We start from the raw sequence: 23,165 nt of genomic DNA on the forward strand, positions 1-23,165 counted from the left end.
TCAGGAGTTAATCTATACGATTTCAGCCTTAAATAACGTGTATTAATCCATTTTCACGACTATCGAGGGTATGACGAATGTTGGTTTATCCCATACCGACAATCCTAAATGTCCTTTGTTCCTCCTTAAATTTTGTGCACGCGCCTTATCTGACCGAAGAAACCTTTTGAGTGATTTCCATAGAATTTTGTACCAGGATCCTGGTATCTCGGAAACCATGTATTCTACACTTCATTTTGAGCCGTTCAGGAGGTCGTACTGGACCACGTTTCTTTTTCTCCTGGTTTTTCTACCTCGTGTCCGAGGTCATTGGAAGAGTAAACCAATTCAATTTCAACCCCAAATAACTAGTATTAATTAATATTTCATGATTATCCGAAGTTTGACGAATGCTGATTTATCACATACTGGCACCCAAAATGTCCTCCGTTGCTTTTCAAATTTTGTGTGGCCGATTTACCTGATCAAAGTTACCTTCTGTGTGATTTCCGAAGAATTTGTTCAGGGACCCTGTAATCTCGAAAACCATGTATACTTCATTTTAAATCGTTCGGAAGGTCGTACCGGATTACGTTTCTTTTTCTCCTGATTTTTAAATAACGTGTCCAAGCTCATTTAATTTCAGGAGTTAACTTATACGATTTCAGCCTCAAATAACGAGTTCTAAGGAACTTTGCTTGGGATTTCCGAAAAACTTTGTTCTGGGACTATGAAATCTCGAAAATCGTGTATTATACATTTCATTTTGAGCCGTTCGAAAGGTCGTACCGGACCACGTGTTGTAATTCATTTTTCAAGATTATCCGAGCTTTGACGAATGCTGGTTTATCGCATACCGAAACCCCCAAATGTCCTCCGTTTCTCCTCAAATTTTGTGAGGCCATTTGATCTGACACGAGAAGGTTCCAGAGAATTTTGTTCCGGGGCCCTAGAATCTCGAAAACCGTGTATTATACATTTCATTTTGAGCCGTTCGGGAGGTCGGACTGGTCGTCGTTTCTTTTTCTCCGGTTTTTGAACCATTTGTCCGGGGTCATTGCAGGACTAAACCAAATCGATTTCAACCCCAAATAACGAGTATTAATTCATTTCTTACGATTATCCAAGGTTAGACGAATGTTGGTTTTTCGCATACCGGCACTGCCTAATACCCTCCTTTGCTCCTCAAATTTTGTGTGGCCACTTTACCTGATCCTTGGAACCTTCTATGTGATTTCTGGAAAAATTTATTTCGCGACCCATGAATTTCGAAAGTCGTGTATTATACACTTCAATTGGAACCTTTCGGGAGGTCGCACCGGACCATGTTTCTTTTTCTCCCGGTGTTTATTTAACATGTCTAAGGTCATTTCAGGTGTTAACCTATACGACTTGAGCCTCTAATAACGAGTATTAATCCATTTTCACGATTATCGGAGATATGAAAATGCTGGTTTATCGCTAGGGGTGAGCAAGTTTAGGTCCGGACCGGAAAAATGGACCGGACCGGACCATTTGGTCTGGACCAAACCCGGACCGAATTTTTTAGGTCCGGTCCTCGGTCCTCATTTTTTGAGTTTTCGGTATTCGGTCCGGTCCGGACCAAACCCGGATATTTTAGGTCCGGACCAAATGGACCGAATTTTATGTTTCTAAAGACAATCATTAGAATATTATAAACTAAATTACCATTTTATCTTCACAAGACATTATAAATTAATATTGAGTATTTTTTTCTCGAAAACAATCGTCTAATTATTCATCGACATTTAATTTAGTGAAACTTAAATGTAATTATCATACACGAAATAGTGAAAGAATTAGTTCTAGGTCCATTTCGGTCTAAGACCGGACCGGACCGAATATTTCGGGTTTGGTCCGGTCCAAGACCGAAAGTTTTAGGTCCGGTCTTCGGTCCACAAATTTTTTAATTTCGGTCATCGGTCCGGTCCGGTCTTGGACCGATGCTCAGCCCTATTTATCGCATACCGGAACCCCCAAATGTTCTTCGTTGCTCCTCAATTTTTGTGTGGCCATTTTACCTAATACAAGAAACCTTTTATGTGATTTCCGAAGAGTTTTGTACCGGGGCCCTAGAATCTCGAAAACCGTGTATTATACACTTCATTTTAAGTTTTAACCGTTCGGGAGGTCGTACTGGACGACGTTTATTTTTCTCCCGGTTTTTCAACCAAGTGTCCGAGGTCATTGTAGGAGTAAACTTATTTGATTTGAGCCCTAAATAACTAGTATTAATTTCTTTTTCACGATAATCGAGGTTCCACGAATGCTGGTCTATCGCATACATGCATCCTCAAATGTCCTCCTTTGCTTCTCAAATTTTGTGTCGACGCTTTACCTAATACAAGGAACCTTGTGCGTGATTTCCGGAGAATTTTGTCTCGGGACCCTTTAATCTCGAAAACCGTGTATTATACACTTCATTTTGAGCAGTTCGGGTGGTCGTACTGGACCACATTTATTTTTGTCCGGTTTTTCAACCACTTGTCCGGGGTCATTGAAGAAGTAAACATATTCGGTTTCATCCCCAAATATCAAGTATGAATTCATTTTTCACGATTATCCGAGGTTTAGACGAATGCTGGTTTATCGCATACCGACACTCCCTAATTTCCTCCTATGCTCCTTAAATTCTATGTGGCCACTTTACCTGATCCCCGGAACCTTCTGTGTGATTTCAAAAGAATTTTGTTCCTGGACCCTAAGAATTTCGAAAACCGTGTATTACACTTCATTTTGAACTGTTAGGGAGGTCGTGTCGGACCACGTTTCTTTTTCTCCCGGTTTTTTTACAACGTGTCAAAGGTCATTTCAAGAGTTAACTTCTACAATTTCAGCTTCAAATAATGAGTATTAATCCATTTTCACGATTATTGCAGGTATGACGAATGCTTTTTTTTTATGACGAGGGGGTTGAATCTCCCCGGGCCCATGCATTCCCGCACCACCACATGGACCATGTAAGCCACTCCTTTCGGGGGCTGCAGTGGCCAAGTGATCATCGCCCCAGCTGGTAGTCGAACCCGGGACCTCTCAACTCCTGCATTTCTGCAAGCTTCAAAGTTTAACCCGGTTACCGCTGGACTAACACCATCTGGTTAGGTATGACGAATGCTGGTTTATCGCATACCGGCGCTCCCATATGTGCTTTGTTGCTCTTCAAATTTAGTGTGACAGTTTTATCTAACCCGAGAAACCTTCTTTGTCATTTCCGAATAAATTTTGTTATGGGGCCCTAGAATGTCGAAAACTGTGTATACATTTCATTTTGAGCCGTTCGGGAGGTCGTACTGGACGACGTTTCTTTTTCTCCTGGTTTTTCAACCACGTGTCCGGGGTCATTATAGGTGTAAACCTATTCGATTTCAGACCCAAATAACAAGTATTAATTCATTTTTCACGATTATCCGAGGTTCGACGAATACTGGCTTATCGCATACCGGCACTCCCTAATGTCCTCTTTTGCTCCTAAAATTTTGTATGGGCGCTTTACCTGATCCAAGGAACCTTCCGTGTAATTTCCGGAGAATCTTGTTCCGGGACCCAGGAATCTCGAAAACCGTGTATTGTACACTTCATTTTGAGCCGTTCGGGAGGTCGTACCGGACCACATTTTTTTTCTCCCGTCTTTTTAAACCACGTGTCCTGGGTCATTGAAAGAGTAAACCCGTTCGGTTTCAGCCCCAAATAACAAGTATTAATTCATTTTTACGATTATCCGAGGTTCGACGAATGCTGATTTATCGCATACTAGCACTCCCTAATGTCCTCCTTCGATTCTCAAATTTTGCGTGGCCGCTTTACCTGATCCAAGGAACTTTCTTTGTGATTTCCGGGGAATTTTGTTCTGGGACCCTGGAATCTCGAAAATCGTGTATTATACACTCCATTTTGAACCGTTCGAGAGGTCGTACCGGACCACGTTTCTTTTTCTCCTGGGTTTTCTACAACGTGTCCAAGGTCTTTTAATTTCAGGAGTTAACCTATACGATTTCAGCCTCAAATAACGAGTATTAATCCATTTTTTATGATTATCCGAGGTATGACGAATGCTGGTTTATCGCATACCGACACTTAATTCTCTTTTTATACATGTTTCATGTTTAAAACCATCTGAAGAGAAACTTAATTCTTGCTCGAGGGAAACAAAAATAATTAAAACATGCCCAATCTATCTCATAATTTAGACGAAAGTAAGTGATAATTGTCGAGGAATGAAGTAAGGAAGCAGTTAACAATAAAACAGGTTAAAAATAGGGTCCTGATTTTCGCGGTACACATTTTACTCGTTGCAGTACATTGTTGACAATTATACCCCTTACATTTTCCTTCCTATTTTCTCTCTCTAATTTCTCTCCTAATGTATTTCCTCTAATTTCACATACCCATCCTCTAATTTACGACATCTGATTTCCGGCTATGGTTGTCGTTATTGGGGAGGAAGTGCACCGGCGCAATAGGTCGCTAACAGCGAGTCACTGGCGATCGGTTGCAAGGGGTGGGTTAGAGTGGTTGTACTGGTCGCCGACGGTGGGGTACATAGTTGGGTCATGTGTGGATGGGTCGTTTACGTGAGTGCGTAGGGGTTGGTGTTGATCAGTTTGTTAGTTGCCTACTTGTCTGCCTTTGTGTGTACTACAAAGTACATTTCATTTCTCTGTGCTACACAAAGTCACAAGGCACACAGCTTTGGGTTTTGCGAATTTCCTCTTTTTTTTTCTTTTTTTTTTTAAACGCAGTACGTAATGAATCTATTAAACGTAATACATCTACCACCGGCATCGACCCACCAACAACCACACCACATGCGACTATATGCCCACGTCTCCGGTGACATACAACTACGTAATGGATAACGCAGTATAACACAATCGTAATTGACTAATGAATTACCCCTTTCGTAACATTTAACCCTAATTAAAAAAGAACAAAACTAAATAAAAGAGTGAATTTAATTATTAATAATGGACTAATAATTTAAATACCTTGTCTATACTCGAATTGTCGTTCATAATTGAAGAATTTGAAAGAGGTTGAAGAAAGTAATGGATTTAACAATAGAGAGAAGTACAGAGAATTAAGTTTGAAGTTTTTAGTTAAGGGTAGGTAAATGGGAAATTTGGGGTAAAAAGTACTATGATGAGTAAAAATCGTACTGCAAAAATAAATTGCATAAAAATATCATCACACATGAGTATATACGCAAATCTTTTGGTTTTTCCCCATATATTATACTTCTTCCTTATTTATCCCACATGGATATATTTAACCGTCTTAGAGGATAATTTGCCAGTAAGTGAAAGGTCATCGACTTTAAAAACATCTCAAGATGTTTGGAACCGTGTGTTCGACAGTTGTGGTAAATGACTGTGTAAAATTGACCCGACCCCTATCGGCTCTATTTTCGAACATACCCCAACCTTGTGATATAACTCGAACATTGTTATCGTGTAATGACCATTATCCTAAATACGAGTAACTTGTTAATAATTAACAACACATTCAAAGTTGATCCGATTTCAAAATGACGCGCTAGGATCGTGAATGCTTGCAAACCCGAAAAGACCCGAACCCAAACCCAAACCGACTCGACCGCATCCCACCCGATTAACCGCTTTTCCAAGTCTAAAATCCCCGAGTTCAAAACATAAAACTCACCTAAATTAAGAATTCTTGGCCAAAAACCTGATCAGGAAGAGAGAAGGAGAATAAAAAAATGGCAGGAAAAGAAGAAGTTAAGCACCTTGAAGACTGTTCTATCTCCAAGTCTGTCTCTTTCTTTCTCTATTATTTTCAACATTTCTTTTATGCTCTACGATCTTCAAATTTGTGTTAATAATTTCAACTGATTTACCCTTTTTCATGCCTTTATTGCATATAACTACACATAAATTATGTCCAAGAATCATCAAAAGTGCATCTTTCATACTCCTATCCTATGTGAAATTGAAAATGCCCAAATGGGTACATGGATTATCTAGGGTTTATCATATTGCCAGTAATTTCATCATGAATTGCTAAGAAATCCCTTAATTAGCTATAATTTTATCAATGTAATGTTGATTGATTTGCGTTTTCGATTGCGAAACTGGTCCTTGATGGGTTTATCCAGGTATCTGTCATGGTCAATTTACTCTCTATTGGACAAATTTTCCAGCTTTGGATTGCAATTTATAATTTTAGACAAAAATGTATATCTGATGTGTTTGGGTTTCTTGTTTATTGCTTAGTTTCCAATAGATCTGCCTACAAAACACGTCTTCCGGTCTATGAATTATATGCATTTCTGGGAGAGTTATGAAATTGGTCATTTCTCAGAACCAGGGGTCAAACCTTTAAGGGTCTAATTTGCTAGCTAAATGTCCATGTTCGAGTACCATCTACTACAAAAAATAAGTTTTTCAATTACCTTGACCTCAACCGGTCTTTTAAACCGAGTCTCTCTAATTTATTTGACGGCCCTGGGGAGTGGGATTAGATTTGGAAAATGCGCGGATGGGTTTAGCATTTGTCTAGTCATGATGCTATGTGAAGCTGGAGGGTACTGTTAATTTGTCGGTTTATTTCTCGTAAAAAATGTCCGCCATATTTCATGTTTCACCAACGGTCATGTGAACTTTAACCAGTTTGAATGTAAATTGATTTACAAACAGCGGTGGTCATTTGATGTCAATTTTTAACCGATATTTTCTTAAGGAGTATACCATCTTCAATGTCACAACAATCACAACATGAGATGTTGTTTTGATTAATCAAATGCAACCAGTTTTACATTGTCCATATATGGATAAATTAACGGTCAAGTTTACCGTCTAAGTCAAATGGACCTTGTGTTTGTGTAATTTTGGCACAATGTTTAACTCATGATGGTGATGTTATGGTGTAAAACTTGTTTCTCCCTCTGACTGAGATGAAGCAGACATTTTATTTATAGTGAGTTGAATCATGAATGTGATTAGCAATGATGTATGCTTCCATAATTAGCCATTTTCAAACCTTACACTTTTTTATGTTTAGCGCCTTCCTTGCAACCTTAGATGTAGCTAATAGTTATTCGACAATATAATCTCGTTACAAGTGTAGGTAGCATATGTATACATAATCTACTTCTTCCATCTCATTTATATTGTCCTCATTTTTTTTATGAACGTCTTATACTTGGTACAAGTGAAGTGTCAAAGCGTAATAATGAAAAAATTTTAAATGCGATCTTCAACCAGATGAGGGTAAGATAAATGGAATGAGTGGATGAAAGAAGTAATTAAACTATGAGGTGTTAGTTATAGGTACTCGGTATTAAATCTCAGTTTAAGACTTCATCTCAAGTCGTTTTCGCACTGACACGTGCACTTGATGGTTTTGGTTGAGATCATTTTGTTTGTTGAACTAGACGATTCTCATTGTTTACATTTACTTGTGTAGTGCCCTAGGGACATGGGTTTTCTCGGTATTGGGTGCTCTGGTGGCAATTCCAGTCGGAATTAAGAGAAAATCATTGGCGCCTCTAGTTTTCTTTGGTACAACAGGGACGATGCTGGACATCATAATGGGTATCAGTGCTTGTGAGAGAGAACACGCAGAGCGTCAACAGAAGCTTTTGGAAGAACAAAATGCCGCCGTAGAATCTCAGGATTTTCAGGATTCTGCCGGTGACACTGTGGTGCTGGAATGAAGGCGATACTTGTTGCTACCTGTTGCTTTTTTTCTCAGACCAGCAATAATCCGTGTTTTAAAAATTTGAAGAGTCAGCCTTGTATGAAATTGTTTAGGAATTGCCTACGGATTGTTCTGTGAAGTTGTCCTAATCTTACTTTTGTACCAATTCTACCAGTCAAATTAAGAACGAGGGTTCACTTTCCAGTAAGAGTAGATAATCATGCTGAAATTTTGATGATTGCGGATGCATCATTTATCTTAAATCCATTTGTTATTTACATGTTTGCTGCCGTTACTGCTACGATGTTGTTCATCGGTCATGTCTTAAACTTGGTATGTGTGAGCTTTCAGGTTAAAAAATGGACATGTAGAGTGTAGACTATATATGAAATGATTTTATAATAACCTATTTAAAACCTTGATCAAAGTGAATATTATCCTTCATTTAATCGTGATAGGTGTTCAAAGTTTTTTCAAAAGCATTTTTGTAAATGTAAATCTGTTTTACTTCAAAAAATTTAGTGTATTAAGGTACACTTTAACTTGATTGTCTATATGGTGAGCGATAGAACAAATGTTATTTGAACAATACGTTTATAAGAAAATATAAATACTTAGAGATGAGTAATCTCAGGGGTTTTATCCCTTCTTATCAGTTATCAGCTTACTTGATTTCTTGGGCGGATCGATCACCAAGGTATAGAAAAATCTTCACTGAATCAAGCTTGTTTGGCTCGCTCTTTCCCTTTTATTTTTACGCTCTTGTGGCGTAACTGCACCTAGATTGTCTCGTTGCCGAGGACCACGAATGTCGGGCGACATTAGTCATACACTCATACTCATACCTGCTCCAACAAGGGCAAATCCAGTTGCCGTCTACACTTTTAAGCGCTTCACTGACAGCCGAAGGCTTAACTACTAAGCTAAAAGCAAATTTTGAGGAAGCCAACAGCCAGAAGATGGCAACTTTATCTTTACTAATTGTCAAACTTGAAATCGAATAATGCAGACCAAAATCTGAAAAAATACATTTGGACTGCAACAGAAGAAAATAAAACAGAGCTGTAGTTAGAAGGGAGTAAAAACCCAGGCCGTCAGCACAGGGTCGGCCAATAAAAAAAACTCGACCAAACCCTGAACCGAGTGGCTTTTTTTGTGAAACGGCCACTAAAACCACTAAAACAGCCAGAAAATTTACCCTCTTTGCCACAGCCTGATACAGCTCATCATAGATGTTCAAACAGAAATTAAAGTGAATTTATCGACCACTTTGGTAGACATCTTCACTATGCTATACAGTGACTTCAACTATCTACAGAAGACCACTGGTATTACTATGAAAGAGGGTCAGAACTTCAGAACTCTGAATTGATGACCGTCAAAGTTCACCTGGTATATGAAGTCACGTACAGCCGGGCAGCAATATCGAGGGGTCCATCGTCCCCGCCAACAGCATGGAGTGCAACCGGGATTGTTGACAGGACATGGATGGTGATAGGGAATACAGAAGGTTCAATCACAAGGCCGGAACTATTAGTGCGGTCTAAGTGCTGGCTTGACTCGCCGGGTTCTGGTTCTGACCTATATGGACTCTCCATGAATGCTACTTCATCTAAAGCTTTGTATCTACTACTCATGTTCGATCCACGTTGGAAACGTTTGTAAGGAACATAATTGAGCACGAGGGTCGAAGTTAACTCGAGCCATTCCGCTATCAAGCCATCAACTTCATCATAATATATACGCCTCTCAATCTGTAAATGATTGTTGATTAGAAACATCAGAAACCTAATGAATCATGTACTCAATTTGTTTCATTGACTTTTCCAACTAAGAATTTTAGGAACACGATAATTGAAATCTTGAGCAACAAATACCCATTTTCCTTTTTTTTCCCTCTCCCAACCCTACTTGGAGCCAGAAGTGAAAGACTAAGAAGAAATCGAAAAACAGAGGGATATATATCAAGATTAAACAAGCATACCGCTAGCTTCTGGATGTAGACGGACATAAACCTTGGGCCTATACCCAATACTCTTGCTTCCGACAAAAAGATCTGCAGATATAGTCAAACAAACGTAGTTAAATAAAAAAGTGAGTACGTCATGTTTACCAGTGCAAACAGATTTATATGCGCTTGATGATAATTGATATGATGCACCCCTTTCAATGAAGAGGCGTGTAACTAAATCATATGTTAATCATTCATTTTTTCATACCTCTTTATTCCTTAGCAAGTCCCACATATACAATCGATCTATAGCATCCTTAACTTGCCGACTCGCCAATTTCTTTTGATTGCAATAAGAGGCTACATCTGAGAGTGCCTCAGTGCATGGTAATCTATACTTCACAGCTGCAGATGATAGAGCATTCAGGGTCTCAACCGATTGTGAATCCACTTCATTGGATTTTATCCCTGTAAAGCATCTGTCATACCCTGTCAATTTAGCTTTGTTGAGTTTGCTCTGATGCTTCAAGTGTTCCTGCTCCGCCTCTATAGCAGCCGTTAGAGCCCGATGTACTAAAATATCGGGATATCGACGTAATGGTGACGTGAAGTGTGTGTAGAGAGGAGCAGCAAGGGCATAATGACCCCAATCATCATCACCCACTGCTATATCTCCAGTACAAAAATATTTGGCCAATTGCATTGGCTTAGTAGCATAGTTTATAAGTATGTCATATAAAACGGGATCATCCTTGAGCTTTTCTTTGATCTTCTCAAGTGATCTATTCAAGCTGCCTGATGAAGAAGCATCCAGTTCAAACCCATGTTTCTGGCAAAATACTTCAAATTCTTTAAGCTTACGCTCGTTAGGTTTTGGGTGCTTTCGCAACAAAGCATTCTTTGGGAAAGCCGTAGATATAACTTCAGCAGCCGTCCTATTGGCTAAAAGCATAAACTCCTCCACGAGAAAATTAGCGTCTTTCCGCTCACAAAGGTTGCAATCATAGGGATCTCCAAATTCGTCAAGCAAAAAAGCAACCTTGGCATTGTCAAGTCGCAAAGCACCACTGTTAAATCTGCGTTCTTTCAAAGCCTTAGATATTTCATTAAGCATTTTCACAGACTGAAAAACATCATGCCAACCAAAACTGCCATGTAGCTGAGGGAAGCCACTTTCACAAGTGTTCAACCTGTCTATATCGATACGACCTTCAATCATGTCTTGCGCATGTTCATAAGACAACTTGCAACAAGATCTAATCACTGTACGACTGACCCATCGGTCTAAGATATTTCCGGAAACATCAATATCCCAAAAGATTGAAAAGGTGAGCCTATCAACTCCTGGAATAAGGGAACCCAATTTTTCAGAAAGCAGAGCAGGCAACATGGATAATTTACGTTTTAACATATAAACACTGGTCGATCGAACTTGAGCTTCTGTATCCAAAGCCGTCTCTGGTTGCACAAAATAGGACACATCGGCAATATGAACCCCAATTCTATAGATCCCATTCGATGTCTTTTCAACTGAGAGGGCATCATCTAGATCTGTGGCCGTCGAAGGATCAATAGTAAATACACAGAGATTTCTAATATCTCTTCGACACTCTAATTCTGAAGGCGGGACTCGCCATAACTCATCTGGCAAGCAAGATAGAGACTCGAGAGAAAACTCAGAAGAAGTAATTCCATACTCAAAAAGAATCGCAGAAATTCGAGGTTCCACTTCACCACCACGTCCAAATGTGCACACTACACAGGCTTGTGGAAGCAAACTTTCTTCGGCCCAATCTTCAATTCGTGCGGCAATAAGTTCTTTCTCTACTGATGCATCCCCAACATCCAATCTTTTCCTAATATCAAATGGCAAGGATTTCACAGTGACAATCATCTTTGGGAGTTTTGGGTCAGATGGAATAAGATGAATGTAACCACAGCTGGATTGAAGCGGCAAGTTAATACCCTTTTTGTTCTGTTTAGCAAAACCCTCGCTGTTATTAAACCACCCCTTCGCGTTCAGAAAACCCACAATCGTCTGTCTACGGGAGGAAGGTTCAACAATTGCAACTATCTTACCAGTTGGTCTTTTAGATGGCATAGAAACAACAGCCTGGCACAATCTCTCAACTGGATCCAGGACATCATTTCGTCCAGGATGGAAATTTTCACCTAAAGGATCTAAACAAGGGTAACTGTGCCCATTAGCATGAATCATATCCGATAAATCACCATTAATATCATGAAATCCATTCTCATTGAAAAGGGAACAATTTGTTGAAGTCACTAAGCCAGATTCTATATCAAACGTATACTTTCCCTTTAACTTCTCATTGGTTAAATCAATTGCAACAGGAATCTGTTCAGCCTCTAAAGGAGGGCTGTGGCTGGAACCACCTGATCCTTTCATTTTACTCCATAGCTGAGGAGGATCGACCTTAACAGCAACAACATCTCCTTCAACCTGCGTGAAAATTATTCATCAACAAAAAGGTGCAGTAAGCAGTACTATAAATGCTGCACACCCATCGAGCTTATCAATGTCGAAGGCTTCCAAACCCAAGGACCAGTGAAGCTAAATTCTTTCGTCTATGTTACCTATAATTTGTACTGAAATTTCTTAAATATGCAAGTAATGAGTTAAATAACAAAAAAGTTTTTTTTTCAAAACCATTTTTTTAAAAATTTATATACTCCCTCCTATTCTTTGGAAGGTTCCAACTTTTAGAAGGGAGGAAATTTAAGGAATCTACTAACTACGTTACCCTCACCTCAGCTACCTTCACCCAACTCCACATGATTTACCCATCAACCACTCCACCACCTGTCCACACTCACATACACCAGTCACCAACCACTCGGCTACACCAGACGACACTAAACCACCATGCGGATCTAAAACTCACCCAATCTACTCGCGCAGATCTAGTTCTCTCCCACCCATTTTCATGCAGATCTACTAAGGTTAGCGGTGGTTATGGTGGGATTTTCAAGGTGGATGGTGACTGAAATGGGGTTTAGAGGTGGCTGATGGATGGTGATGGGGTCTTCGATGGTGGGAAGAAGAGAGGGGGGGGGGGGGTAAGGAGTTGGATTGAAGTTGGGTTCCGGGAGGTGGGGCAAGAGGTGGACTGAGGTTGGATTCCGGTGGGTTGAGTGGTGTCCGAGCTTGGGCATGGTTGTTTTTGTGATGGGTCGGAACATGGAAGGTGTGTAAAGGCCTCTAGGATGGATGAGTGGTAGGTATGGCCTGGGCTAGGGTGTGGTTGGGATGAGACTGGTAGGAGTGTGTCTGGATTGTAGGGGCAGCGTTGTCATTTAGTGTCTAATTAGTATCCCAAATAGGAAAGTGGAAGCTTTCAGTGAATATGCTCAAAAGGAATAGTAGAACCATCCAGAGAATGGGACGAAGTACCTTACAAAAAATTTCCATCCTCCTACTATGAATGATCTATATTCTTGCCTAGATATTCCAAGTAGGAAGAGAAGTCCATTCATAATTTGTATTCCCCAGTAATTGACATGTATTTTTCTCAAAATTGACTTCTGGTATGAGATTTAAAAAACATGTTCATATGAAGAGCCTTTTTGAATAAAAATTTATGTAAAAAGTTTAAAAAGTATTCCAGAAAAGGCGCTTTTGTCTATTAACTTTTTGCATAATAATTATATATGTAAACCATTTCAAAGAACACCATAACAATCTTTTTCGGGATCCACCACCGACCAAGCCAACAAATTCGGCATGTTAACAATTACCATAAGAACTACTACGTCACTGCCTCTATAGCTTCAACAAAAGTCACAACTTATGTTTGTAGTCTAACTTGTGTTTTATAAAGCATGTTTTCACAAACTTCACCGGACAAGATTACATAAGAATATCAAAAGAAGCAAAGAAAAAAATAGTGCCACGAAACTTACTGCTCGATTTTGCCTAGGGACACCACTTATTAGAATATCTGTCGGGACGCCATCAATTGTGCAATAAGCCTACCCATAAAGGAAGCAGAAAAGAGGGTCATTATCTATCACTAAATGCAGACAGAAATCAACAATGAAAAATACACCTAGAAAAAACACAAACCTCCATTCGATTATGTGCATTCACACGAAGTTGCGCTTGGAAGACCTCACCTCTCTGAATTAGGGGAAACAAAGAAAGATAATAAATAAATATAAGATTTTAAGAAACAAGGAAAAATACATGATCAACGTAAACAATGGTGAGGTGATCTGTATTTAATTTATTGGTTCTTAACCAACCTGCAATGCCTCTTTAACCGCATCCACAGACCAGTGAGCTTCAAAACACTTCCGCTTGCTAGACCCATTTACAAGGTAAGGTGGAACAAAATCTTGCTCATCTTGTCCCACAAACTCTTCAAACGTATTTGACATCCGAGCCGACTTTGAGAAAGCCGTAAAATTAGGGTTCCTTGGCGCTCCTTGTCCATTTATATGAGTTGAAGGAATGGAATTAAACCCGATATTAGAAGCTTGGTTCGGGGTATATTGCTTTGATGATGAACCAATTGATAAGTGGCTATTTTGGAAAATTTGAGGTGTTGCTTGATATTGACCAGCTATTTCCGTTGATGCTGATCCTAGAAAACCGAACACTTAACTTCACTATTCACTTTGGATCCAACAGTTTTCAATAAGCTAATTACAACATCCACGCACTAGCAAAAGACGACAGCTTTAAACCCTATTGGAGTCTAAAACCCGAGGGTTTACACGTAAAACCACGCTTACGCAATTTTCTGTACACCATCTCACACAAGAATTTGTATAAACACAAACACCAGGCTTGAATCACCCAAAACAAACATTGTACACAAAATAACCTATAAGACCGTAACCGCCTCCTGACGCATAAAAAGGTCTTACATAGATACTTCCTCCATCCCAATAGATAGTTATATATTGTTTTTTTTATTTTCTTGGGAGCGGATATCAAACAAAGATAACTATTGACTGGAACGGAGCAGAGTAATTACAAAAAATTACGAAATATTACAGTCAAATTACAAACAACTTCATTATAACAGTAACAATCCAAGCTTAACAAAAACATTATCGCAAAACCTAAAACATAAACAATTTAAAAAGAAATCAGTAAGTGAAGTAATTATACCATTAAAAGGAGAAGAATTCGGCTTGGAACGACGCGTAGATCGACGTTGTTTCTTCTTCTTATCAAATTCACCACCAGATTGCTGCTGTTGTTGCTGATGATGATGATTTTGGTGTTCAAAAACCGTTAACCCCATAACTAAATTACTTCAATTTCCGCGAAAAAACCCCAAATTGGAACTGAAAACTAAGAACCCTAAAAAATTGAAATCGCTCAACGGTATTTAAAAAATTGAATTCTATACCTAAAATTCGACCAATCAATCAATATATATAACGATAAAATTGGTGAATTGAAATTGGGGAAATCTTCCTCGGAAGTAAAAATAATCAAGGAAGAATTCCCAAGAAAAGGAAGATTAAATTGGGAAGGAAAGAATATGAGAAACCCTAATTGAATGAATTTAAAGTAGTTAGGGAAAAAGTAAAGTCCGATTATTTGTTGAGTAATAAAGAAGAGAGAGAAAGAGAGGGAGGTGAAGCGTCGAGGGAGAAGACGAAGATCGTGGAGGCCAAATATTTATAGATTGTCAGTTTCGGATTGGAACAAATGATATTATCGGTTTAGCCACGGGTTGGTTTGGTTTCGTCACCTAAATTTCGGGTTTTAAGAGCATCCGCAATGGTGACTTGGTGAGACTCCTCATATTTTCTCTTTCTTTCTCTTGTTCATTCACCTCATTTTCCACTAACTTTTTCATTTACCCTATCCTAGGTGGACACCATTTCGACAATTAACTTTAAGAGCATCCGCAATGGTGGTAGTGGTGGTAATGGTGGTGGGGTTAGAATGAAGTTGGGTGAAAATGATGATGGATATGGGGTATATGGTTGGGGTTATTTTTTTTTTAGGTTTGGGTGTTCCTATCCTAGGTGGTCACCATTTCGACAATTAACTTTTATTCTGACCCGAAACGGTAATTATTTTATTTTTCAGCATTATTTTAAAAAACGATTCCAGTTTATATTTATATCTATGCAATAATAAGGTTCCCCAACAATATTAATTTACACCCAAAAATTTGGGAGTCTCCCCAACAAAAACAACTCAAAACACCTTACTTTTTCTTTGGGGACCTTCCTACAAATAGAGGACCCACATTTGTTGGGAGGGTTTGTGCAATAATTGGGGTTTTCCCATTTGAGGAGAGAGAGAGGACATATGAGGAGGTTAACTTCCCACTTTTTTTTTTTTTTTGGTGACGAGGGGTTGAATCCCCCCGGGCACATGCAATACCCTGCAAACCACGTGTGCCATGTAAGACATCCTTTAGGATGACAGGTAACCGCAGCACTCCCGTGTAGGGAGTCGAACCCGGGACCTCTCAATTCGTTGTCATTGCAACGCTTTGAGGCACTCCCGCACTCCACTACACTCAAGCCACTCTATTAATCTTTGTCCCACCTTTAATTTTCAAGTTCATCCATTTCAATTATTATTCTCTCTCTACTTTGGTATTCATCTCACTACTCGCTGAGGTAAACTCTACTTCGTTAATCTTTTTTCTCTCTTTTCTCAACTCTATTAGATTTAACTCTTTATGTTTTCAAATTAGGGTTTGTGATTGTTTATTCTGAGTATTTTCTTTCGATTGTTGTAGCAATGTCGAAGGTGGGGGCTGTTTTGAGAGAAATTACAAGGCAATTAAATCTGATTTTTGGGTTCTAGTTGCTTTATTGATGGCGTGGATGTGAGTATTTTTGTTCGTGTGATGAAGTGCAAATGAGGTGGCAGAAAAATACAATAAATTAGTTGATGTTGGGAAAAATGTTTTCCATTGTGTTTTGATGATGAATAAGTGTGAGGTTGCACATTTGCAAGAGCAAACATAAGAAGCTTACGGAAACTAGTAGCCTACTTAGACAACTGAAGGTATATAAGGATGTGAATGTGGTCAATGAGATAACAATTAAGGCACTTCGAATTCGAACTCATTTGAGGAATGAGATTAAAAGTTAAACCTAATTTGGGATTGAATTTGGGGAATAAGTTTAAGGAATAGGAGGAATTTCTGATTAACTAGTTTAGTTCTAAGTTCTAAAAAAAAATTGATGGGTTAGAAGTTAGGTTAAAGAGAGAAATGTGTGGTTAAGGTGTATGACGGATGAGAGTGTCTGGTCTTATCAAGCACAAATTGGAAGTTCGTCCTGATGTGGTAGTGATTTGTTATCCGAACCAAATAGGTTGGTAATAGTTTTTAAGGAAAACTCTATTTGGTAACAGTTCAATGGATTATATGTGGCAGCAGTTATCAAAAAATCTTAAAATTTAAGTAAATTTTCTTTTAGAAATTTAGAGTTAATTGATAATCATTGCCAACATCTTTGTTAAATAAACCAAATACATGAACGTATTAGGCTAATAATAATTTTGAATTTACTTTGTTTTTTTTTTTTTGGTATAAAAAGGGGATTAAACCCCAAAAGATAAACTAATTAATTAACAACAATCCGAGGAGAAGCGACTCCACGAATATCTTCTCGAAAAATTGAACGGCGTTTTGAGGAAGGATGATCAAAGATAGTGATTTTGGTAGAGGAATGGACGCCATAATCGCTAATCAGTCACTAACTCGATTATCTTATTCCCGATACGTATGTTATTCAGTCTTATATCCCAATCGACCTCATTGATGATATTTTTACACCTCTTGACGATGGACCATAAACCGTTGCTAACAAGTTGATCATCTTAAGCTCTATACAAGATGCATTATGATCGAATTCACCTCCGTAAATGTGAAAAAACCATTTGTTAAATTTGATGTTGCATATTTTTAATGTGACATGCCGAATTAATGTGACATGAATTATCAATTTATTATTACATGACATTAATTTAAATCATTTATCTATAAATTAATTTAATGCACTTATATCTATAAATCTATAATATTAAAGGACTAGTTTGAATGCCCGTGCGTTGCAACGGGGTAATTAACTTATTTATAATGCAAAAAAAAAAACATTATAAGCGTTAAATGTTTACATTATATGTCTAATGATTTATTTACATATTATTAAAATATCTCTTTAAAAAAAAGATTAATATATACGTGGGTTAACTCTTATTTATAATTATATAATCACCCTACCTTATATTAATCTTTTGATGTGGGACAATTCTACTATATATAAGTAATATATTCACAAAAATTGGATTTTTTTTCTGATGTGGGACAATTCTAATATTTATACGTAATATATATTTATCAAACCTGCATTATTTTTCAATGTGGGACAAATAACATACTAAGAATTACACCATCTTTTTTGCACTTAGTTCGACATCCAACCAGATCTCGAATACCGAATACAGACAATTGCTACTCATTATATCTAATAGTTATATTTAAATTTAATAATATGATCAAGTACTCTCCATTAATATTTGTACGTTGTTTTTCTTCAAAAAAATAAAAAAATAATTGAGATACGGAAATTTCCCGTAGTACCCCTTAGTTTTGTTAGATCTTCCATGTTACCCCTACTTTTTAAAATCTGCCCATGGTACCCTTGAGGTTCCATTTTTTTGCCCATGGTACCCTCTAATGTAAAGGCTGTTAAATGGACGTTAAGTTTGATGGCGTGGCAATAAAATAACAATTAAAAAATAATACCCCCTTTATTGTTTTATTGGTACGGATATCTCTCTTTTAAATGCAAATTTAATTAACTATATCATTATAATATTGGAAATTTCTCATGTTAACCTTGAACTTTGATAGATTACACATGCTACCATTGGCGTTTGTTTTCTATTTTTGTATCATAATTAAAATATGTGCAAATGATAAGAACCTATACTCTAATGATAGAATATTTTTTAACACAATTCTAATTATATTATTTAAAAATTGTATATTTACGGATTTACCACACCAACATTATTTTTCAATATGGGACATATAAATTCTATAGGTAGAAAATATAATGATATAAACTTTTAAGAGCTCTCCAAGACAATACTTAACTGACTCAAAAGATTTTGGGTTGATGCCTAAGTTCCAAGGATGCTCATAGAATCACCCACCTTATGCTATATTTTGATGTGGGAAAATTCTATTTTTTATATGTAGTATATTTATCACACCTATATTATTTTTCAATGTGGGAGATATAACACACTATGAAATACACCATCTTTAATATGTGCAAATTATATGAAATCTATATATACTCCAATGATAGCATTTCTTACCATGAATCTAATAATATTATTTTCATAATTTTTTTACCGACATTATTTTTTCAAATGAAATTTAAAAGTTTTTATATGAAAATTAGAAACATCACTTGAATATAAAATAAGAAATACATAGTATATATTATAATAATTAAAAGATTTTCCAAACATTAACTTAGGTTAGAAATCATTATTGTAGAAACAGTAATATAAACTCTTTTAAGAGTTATCTCTGACAATACTTAAGGGAATCAAAAGATTTTGGGTTATGACTTCTATTTATAATTATAAGATCACCATGCCTTACGGTAATCTTTCGATGTGGGACAATTTTAATATTTATACATAGTATATTCACCACACTTACGTTACTTTTAAATGTAGGACAAATAGCATACTAACTACTAAGTACATCATTTTTTTTTGTACCTACTTTGAGATCAACCCGATTTAATAATGAGAAAATACAATACAATACAATATACACTCTAATGATAGCATTTTTTTGTCACAATCTAATTATATAATTTTCATACGATATTTTTTTTTCAAATGAAATATAAAGTTTTTATATCAAAATAATAAACATCACTTTAATATAATATAGAAAATGTATATATATGGGACATTTCTATTATTTATACATAATATATTCACAACACCTACATTATTTTTCAATGTGAGACATATAACATACTAAAAAGTCTATATCTTTTATATCAAAAATTTTTTGGATTAATACCTAAGTTTCAAGGATGCCTCCTATTTATATTTATAGAATCACCCTACCGTATACTATTATTTCAATGTGAGATGCATTAGACGTAGTATGTTCATAACGCCTACATTATTTTTCAATGTGAAAGATATAACATACCAAGAAATACATGTCTCTTCTTAAAAAACCACTATTGTATACATATTATTTTTCTTTGAAGGTAAAACCACTTAGTCTCGATCATTAGATATGGATCTCTACATCGTACATATAACGACTCATTAAAGCTCTATTACTGCATTCGGAAGACAACCATTAGTAAAATCTTTAGTTTTGTATTGTGTCAGGAGACTACCATTAGTAAAACTTTATATTTTTTGATTTTCTTGTTCAACCTTTAGTTATTTTTTGATTTTCTTGTTCACATTCTTAACTCTTTCCCGAGTAATTCCCAACGATTTACACTTTATTTTTATATCATATCGTAGATAACGATAGAAAATCTTAAGAGCTCTTTAAAACAATATTTATGAGACTCAAAAATTTTTGGTGGATACATAAGTTCCAAATATGCATCCTATTTATAATCATAGGATCACATCACCTTATACTAATCTTTCGATGTGGGACAATTCTACTATTTATATTTTCCAATGTGGGACAAAACATACTAAAAATTATACAATTTTACGTATTAAGAAGTACACCATCATTAACATGTGCAAATAATATGAAATTTATACTCTCATGATAACATTTTTTAACACAAAGCTAATTATATTATTTTCATAATTTTTTTTACGGTATTTTGTTGCCAAATGAAATGTAAAAGTTTGATATAAAAATTGGAAATATCACTTGAATATAATTTAGGAAATATACATATTATAATAATTAAAAGATTTTCCACTTTATTTTTTACATAAAAAATTATACTTTTCTAAATTGATTTTTGATGATGTGGACGCTCTCAGATCACTCGAAAAAACTCTCTTATATATATATATATATATATATATATATATATATATATATATATATATATATATATATATATATATATATATATATATTATCATTTTTCTTAAAATAATTTTGTATATTAAATATATTGTCTTCCAAATTTATATAACCCTTACAAATTTACATCAAATTTCATAATTTATACTGACATTTTAATTGATTTTTTTGTAATAAAACATGTTAATAAATTTCATAATTTATAATTAAATTTGAAATTTTTGTAATAAACATGTTAAAATCATACCTATTAAAAAAAGTAACACAATAATAGTGGAATTTGTTTTATGCAATATTATCGTTATTAACTTAGTTTCACCTTAAGTAATGAAAAAAAGAGGGAATGATAATCAAATCGTAGAGATGTAAGTATATTTACCTTGGAAGAGCTTAACACAATAAATAATCTTCATAGCACCTAAATGAGAACAAAACAAACACATACGCGAAATTGAAAATGTGATGAACACTTCATAACCCAATGAAACTTCCAATAAAAAAATAAAAAAAATTAGTTAATACTATCGGTGACACATACCATTCTACTAACGATAGAGATAATAAATTTTTTGCTTACAAATTTTGCCTTCCATAAAATATATATAAACAATTGAGGATGCGTTTTATGGCTATTAAATATTATTTTTTCATTAGTATCAAATTTAATATAGGTATAAATAAAGATCAAGTTCATGACTTTTGAGCATCCATTTTTCATTATTATGAAGTTTAATATAAACATAAATATAGGAAAATGAGAAATGGTAGGTAAAAGATTTGCATTATTATTATTATTATTATTATTATTATTATTATTATTATTATTATTATTATTATTATTATTATTATTATTATTATTATTATTATTATTATCTTTGTTAATAATTTGTCAACATCTTTGTTAAATAAACCACATACATGAACGTACTAGCCTTAATTTTGAATTTACTTTGTTTTTTTTTGGTACAATGAAGGGGATTAATCCACATGAAGGATAAACTAACTGGCTTAGCAGCACCTCGAGGAAAGGCATCTTTAAGAATGTCTTCTCGATGATTCGAACGGAGTCCCGAGGGAGGATGATCAGGAATAGTGATGTTGGTAGAGGATTTGACGTCATAATTGGCTTATACAAGATGCATTATGATTTATGAATTCACCTCTGTAAATGTCGCAAATTTTTTTTTGTTAAATGTGTTACACATCCCATCACTAATAATGTCGAAAAACACCATTTGTTAAATGTAAAACATACAGGGATTTGCGTAATTACACATTTACAGAATTACAGATTTTACACCACTCTTATCCTAATGAAAACTGAAAGTGTTCAATCCCTTGATTAGGGTAATAATAATGGCTTAGCGGCTAAAGTAGGCTAATAATGTACGGGGTAGCTTTTAGTTTCACTTTGATTTGCATGATATTGTCGCACAACTCAATATTTCAAAGTGAAGTTACGTTTTATATCTTTTCCCAAACTTTATTTTACATGATAACGTAGAAAGCAAATATAGGATCACCACGTGGCATTTTTAGTGGCGGAGGTACAAGACCTTTTTGGAAAAAAGAATTACGCGAATTGATGGTAACTTTTCATCATGAAATGTTTCCCTTGAAATGGTACTCCCTCCGTCGCAGTCAATAGTTATCTATTTCCTTTTTTTTGGTGTACAAGTGAATACTTATCTATTTCCATTTTTAGTATATTTTTGTTGGTCTCTCCCACTACAAGTGGGATATTAGTAATTTGCATGGCCAAAAGCATTTCCACATATTTCTTTGATCATGGTAGTAAAAAGCAATATACTCCCTCCTGTTCACTATATTCTTCCTTATTTTCTTATTCGGATTATTCGGGTTTTCTTCCATATTTCTTTTATTGAATTGATTTGTGTGGTCCAAATTCAATTGCATGTGGGGTAGTGTGTTTTGTGTGGTCCAAATTCACTTACTTATTTCTTGTGCAAAAGAAAAAGGGGAAGAATATAGTGAATAAGAGGGAGTATAACTATTAATAAGGATAAATGGAGTAATATTTTATTGATCTTAATTTCTGTCGAATCTACTCACCATCTAAAATGAGAATTTGTCAAATATTTTTAATCAAACATGTCAAATCAAAACTGGCATACACTTAGATTAGTTTGACATAGATACAAAGGTTGATTTGCCATTAGCGTCGAATCCAAGGAAGTTGATGAAGTATGCATAAACGTTAATATTCTCCATTTATGATATACCAACCCTACTCTTAAGTCTTAAGGAGGGAGACAAAGCAATAGAAAGTTAAAACAAGTCGGTGGCCAATAATATCCACGCCGTCCAAATCCAAATTACTGATTTATCCCTAATCATCACGTCTTTTTCAACCTTTCTAACCCACAATCTTTTTCTTCGTCTCACCGTCTTAATTTGTTTAGTCGCAATTGGATATACACTAATAAAGTGTCTAGCTTAACTTCTCGTATAAGACGGTTTTACAATTATTATAC

At 35.8% G+C, this 23,165-nt stretch overlaps 2 protein-coding genes across 2 annotated transcripts; one reads left to right on the top strand and one right to left on the bottom strand.

Annotated features, from left to right (window-relative positions):
* Positions 1–5,629: 5,629 nt before the first annotated feature.
* On the top strand, positions 5,630–7,941 carry LOC141604849 (uncharacterized). The gene is made up of 2 exons (XM_074423392.1): positions 5,630–5,766; positions 7,423–7,941. Exons 1-2 carry the CDS (start codon positions 5,717–5,719, stop codon positions 7,670–7,672), a joined length of 300 nt encoding a protein of 99 aa, XP_074279493.1. The 5' UTR covers positions 5,630–5,716; the 3' UTR covers positions 7,673–7,941.
* Positions 7,942–8,590: 649 nt separating this feature from the next.
* LOC141604850 (DIS3-like exonuclease 2) lies at positions 8,591–15,322 on the bottom strand. Its single transcript, XM_074423393.1, has 7 exons — positions 14,748–15,322; positions 13,874–14,214; positions 13,695–13,748; positions 13,532–13,600; positions 9,876–12,071; positions 9,641–9,712; positions 8,591–9,410 (listed from the first exon to the last, which is right to left on the bottom strand). The coding sequence occupies exons 1-7, from the start codon at positions 14,881–14,883 to the stop codon at positions 9,042–9,044; spliced, it is 3,237 nt and encodes a 1,078-aa protein (XP_074279494.1). The 5' UTR covers positions 14,884–15,322; the 3' UTR covers positions 8,591–9,041.
* Positions 15,323–23,165: the final 7,843 nt, after the last annotated feature.

Source organism: Silene latifolia, chromosome 10 (assembly GCF_048544455.1).
Source record: "Silene latifolia isolate original U9 population chromosome 10, ASM4854445v1, whole genome shotgun sequence".
Classification (NCBI taxonomy): domain Eukaryota; kingdom Viridiplantae; phylum Streptophyta; class Magnoliopsida; order Caryophyllales; family Caryophyllaceae; genus Silene; species Silene latifolia.

What these genes read in the sequence shown, in the direction of transcription:
- LOC141604850 (XM_074423393.1), bottom strand. Translation starts at nt 14,883, where the DNA reads ATGGGGTTAACGGTTTTTGAACACCAAAATCATCATCATCAGCAACAA. An exon ending in ACTTGCTAAGGAATAAAGAG is followed by an intron (nt 9,713 to 9,875) that starts GTATGAAAAAAT and finishes CTATATCTGCAG; the next exon opens with ATCTTTTTGTCGGAAGCAAG. An exon ending in TCTACATCCAGAAGCTAGCG is followed by an intron (nt 9,411 to 9,640) that starts GTATGCTTGTTT and finishes AATCATTTACAG; the next exon opens with ATTGAGAGGCGTATATATTA.
- LOC141604849 (XM_074423392.1), top strand. Translation starts at nt 5,717, where the DNA reads ATGGCAGGAAAAGAAGAAGTTAAGCACCTTGAAGACTGTTCTATCTCC. An exon ending in GAAGACTGTTCTATCTCCAA is followed by an intron (nt 5,767 to 7,422) that starts GTCTGTCTCTTT and finishes TTACTTGTGTAG; the next exon opens with TGCCCTAGGGACATGGGTTT.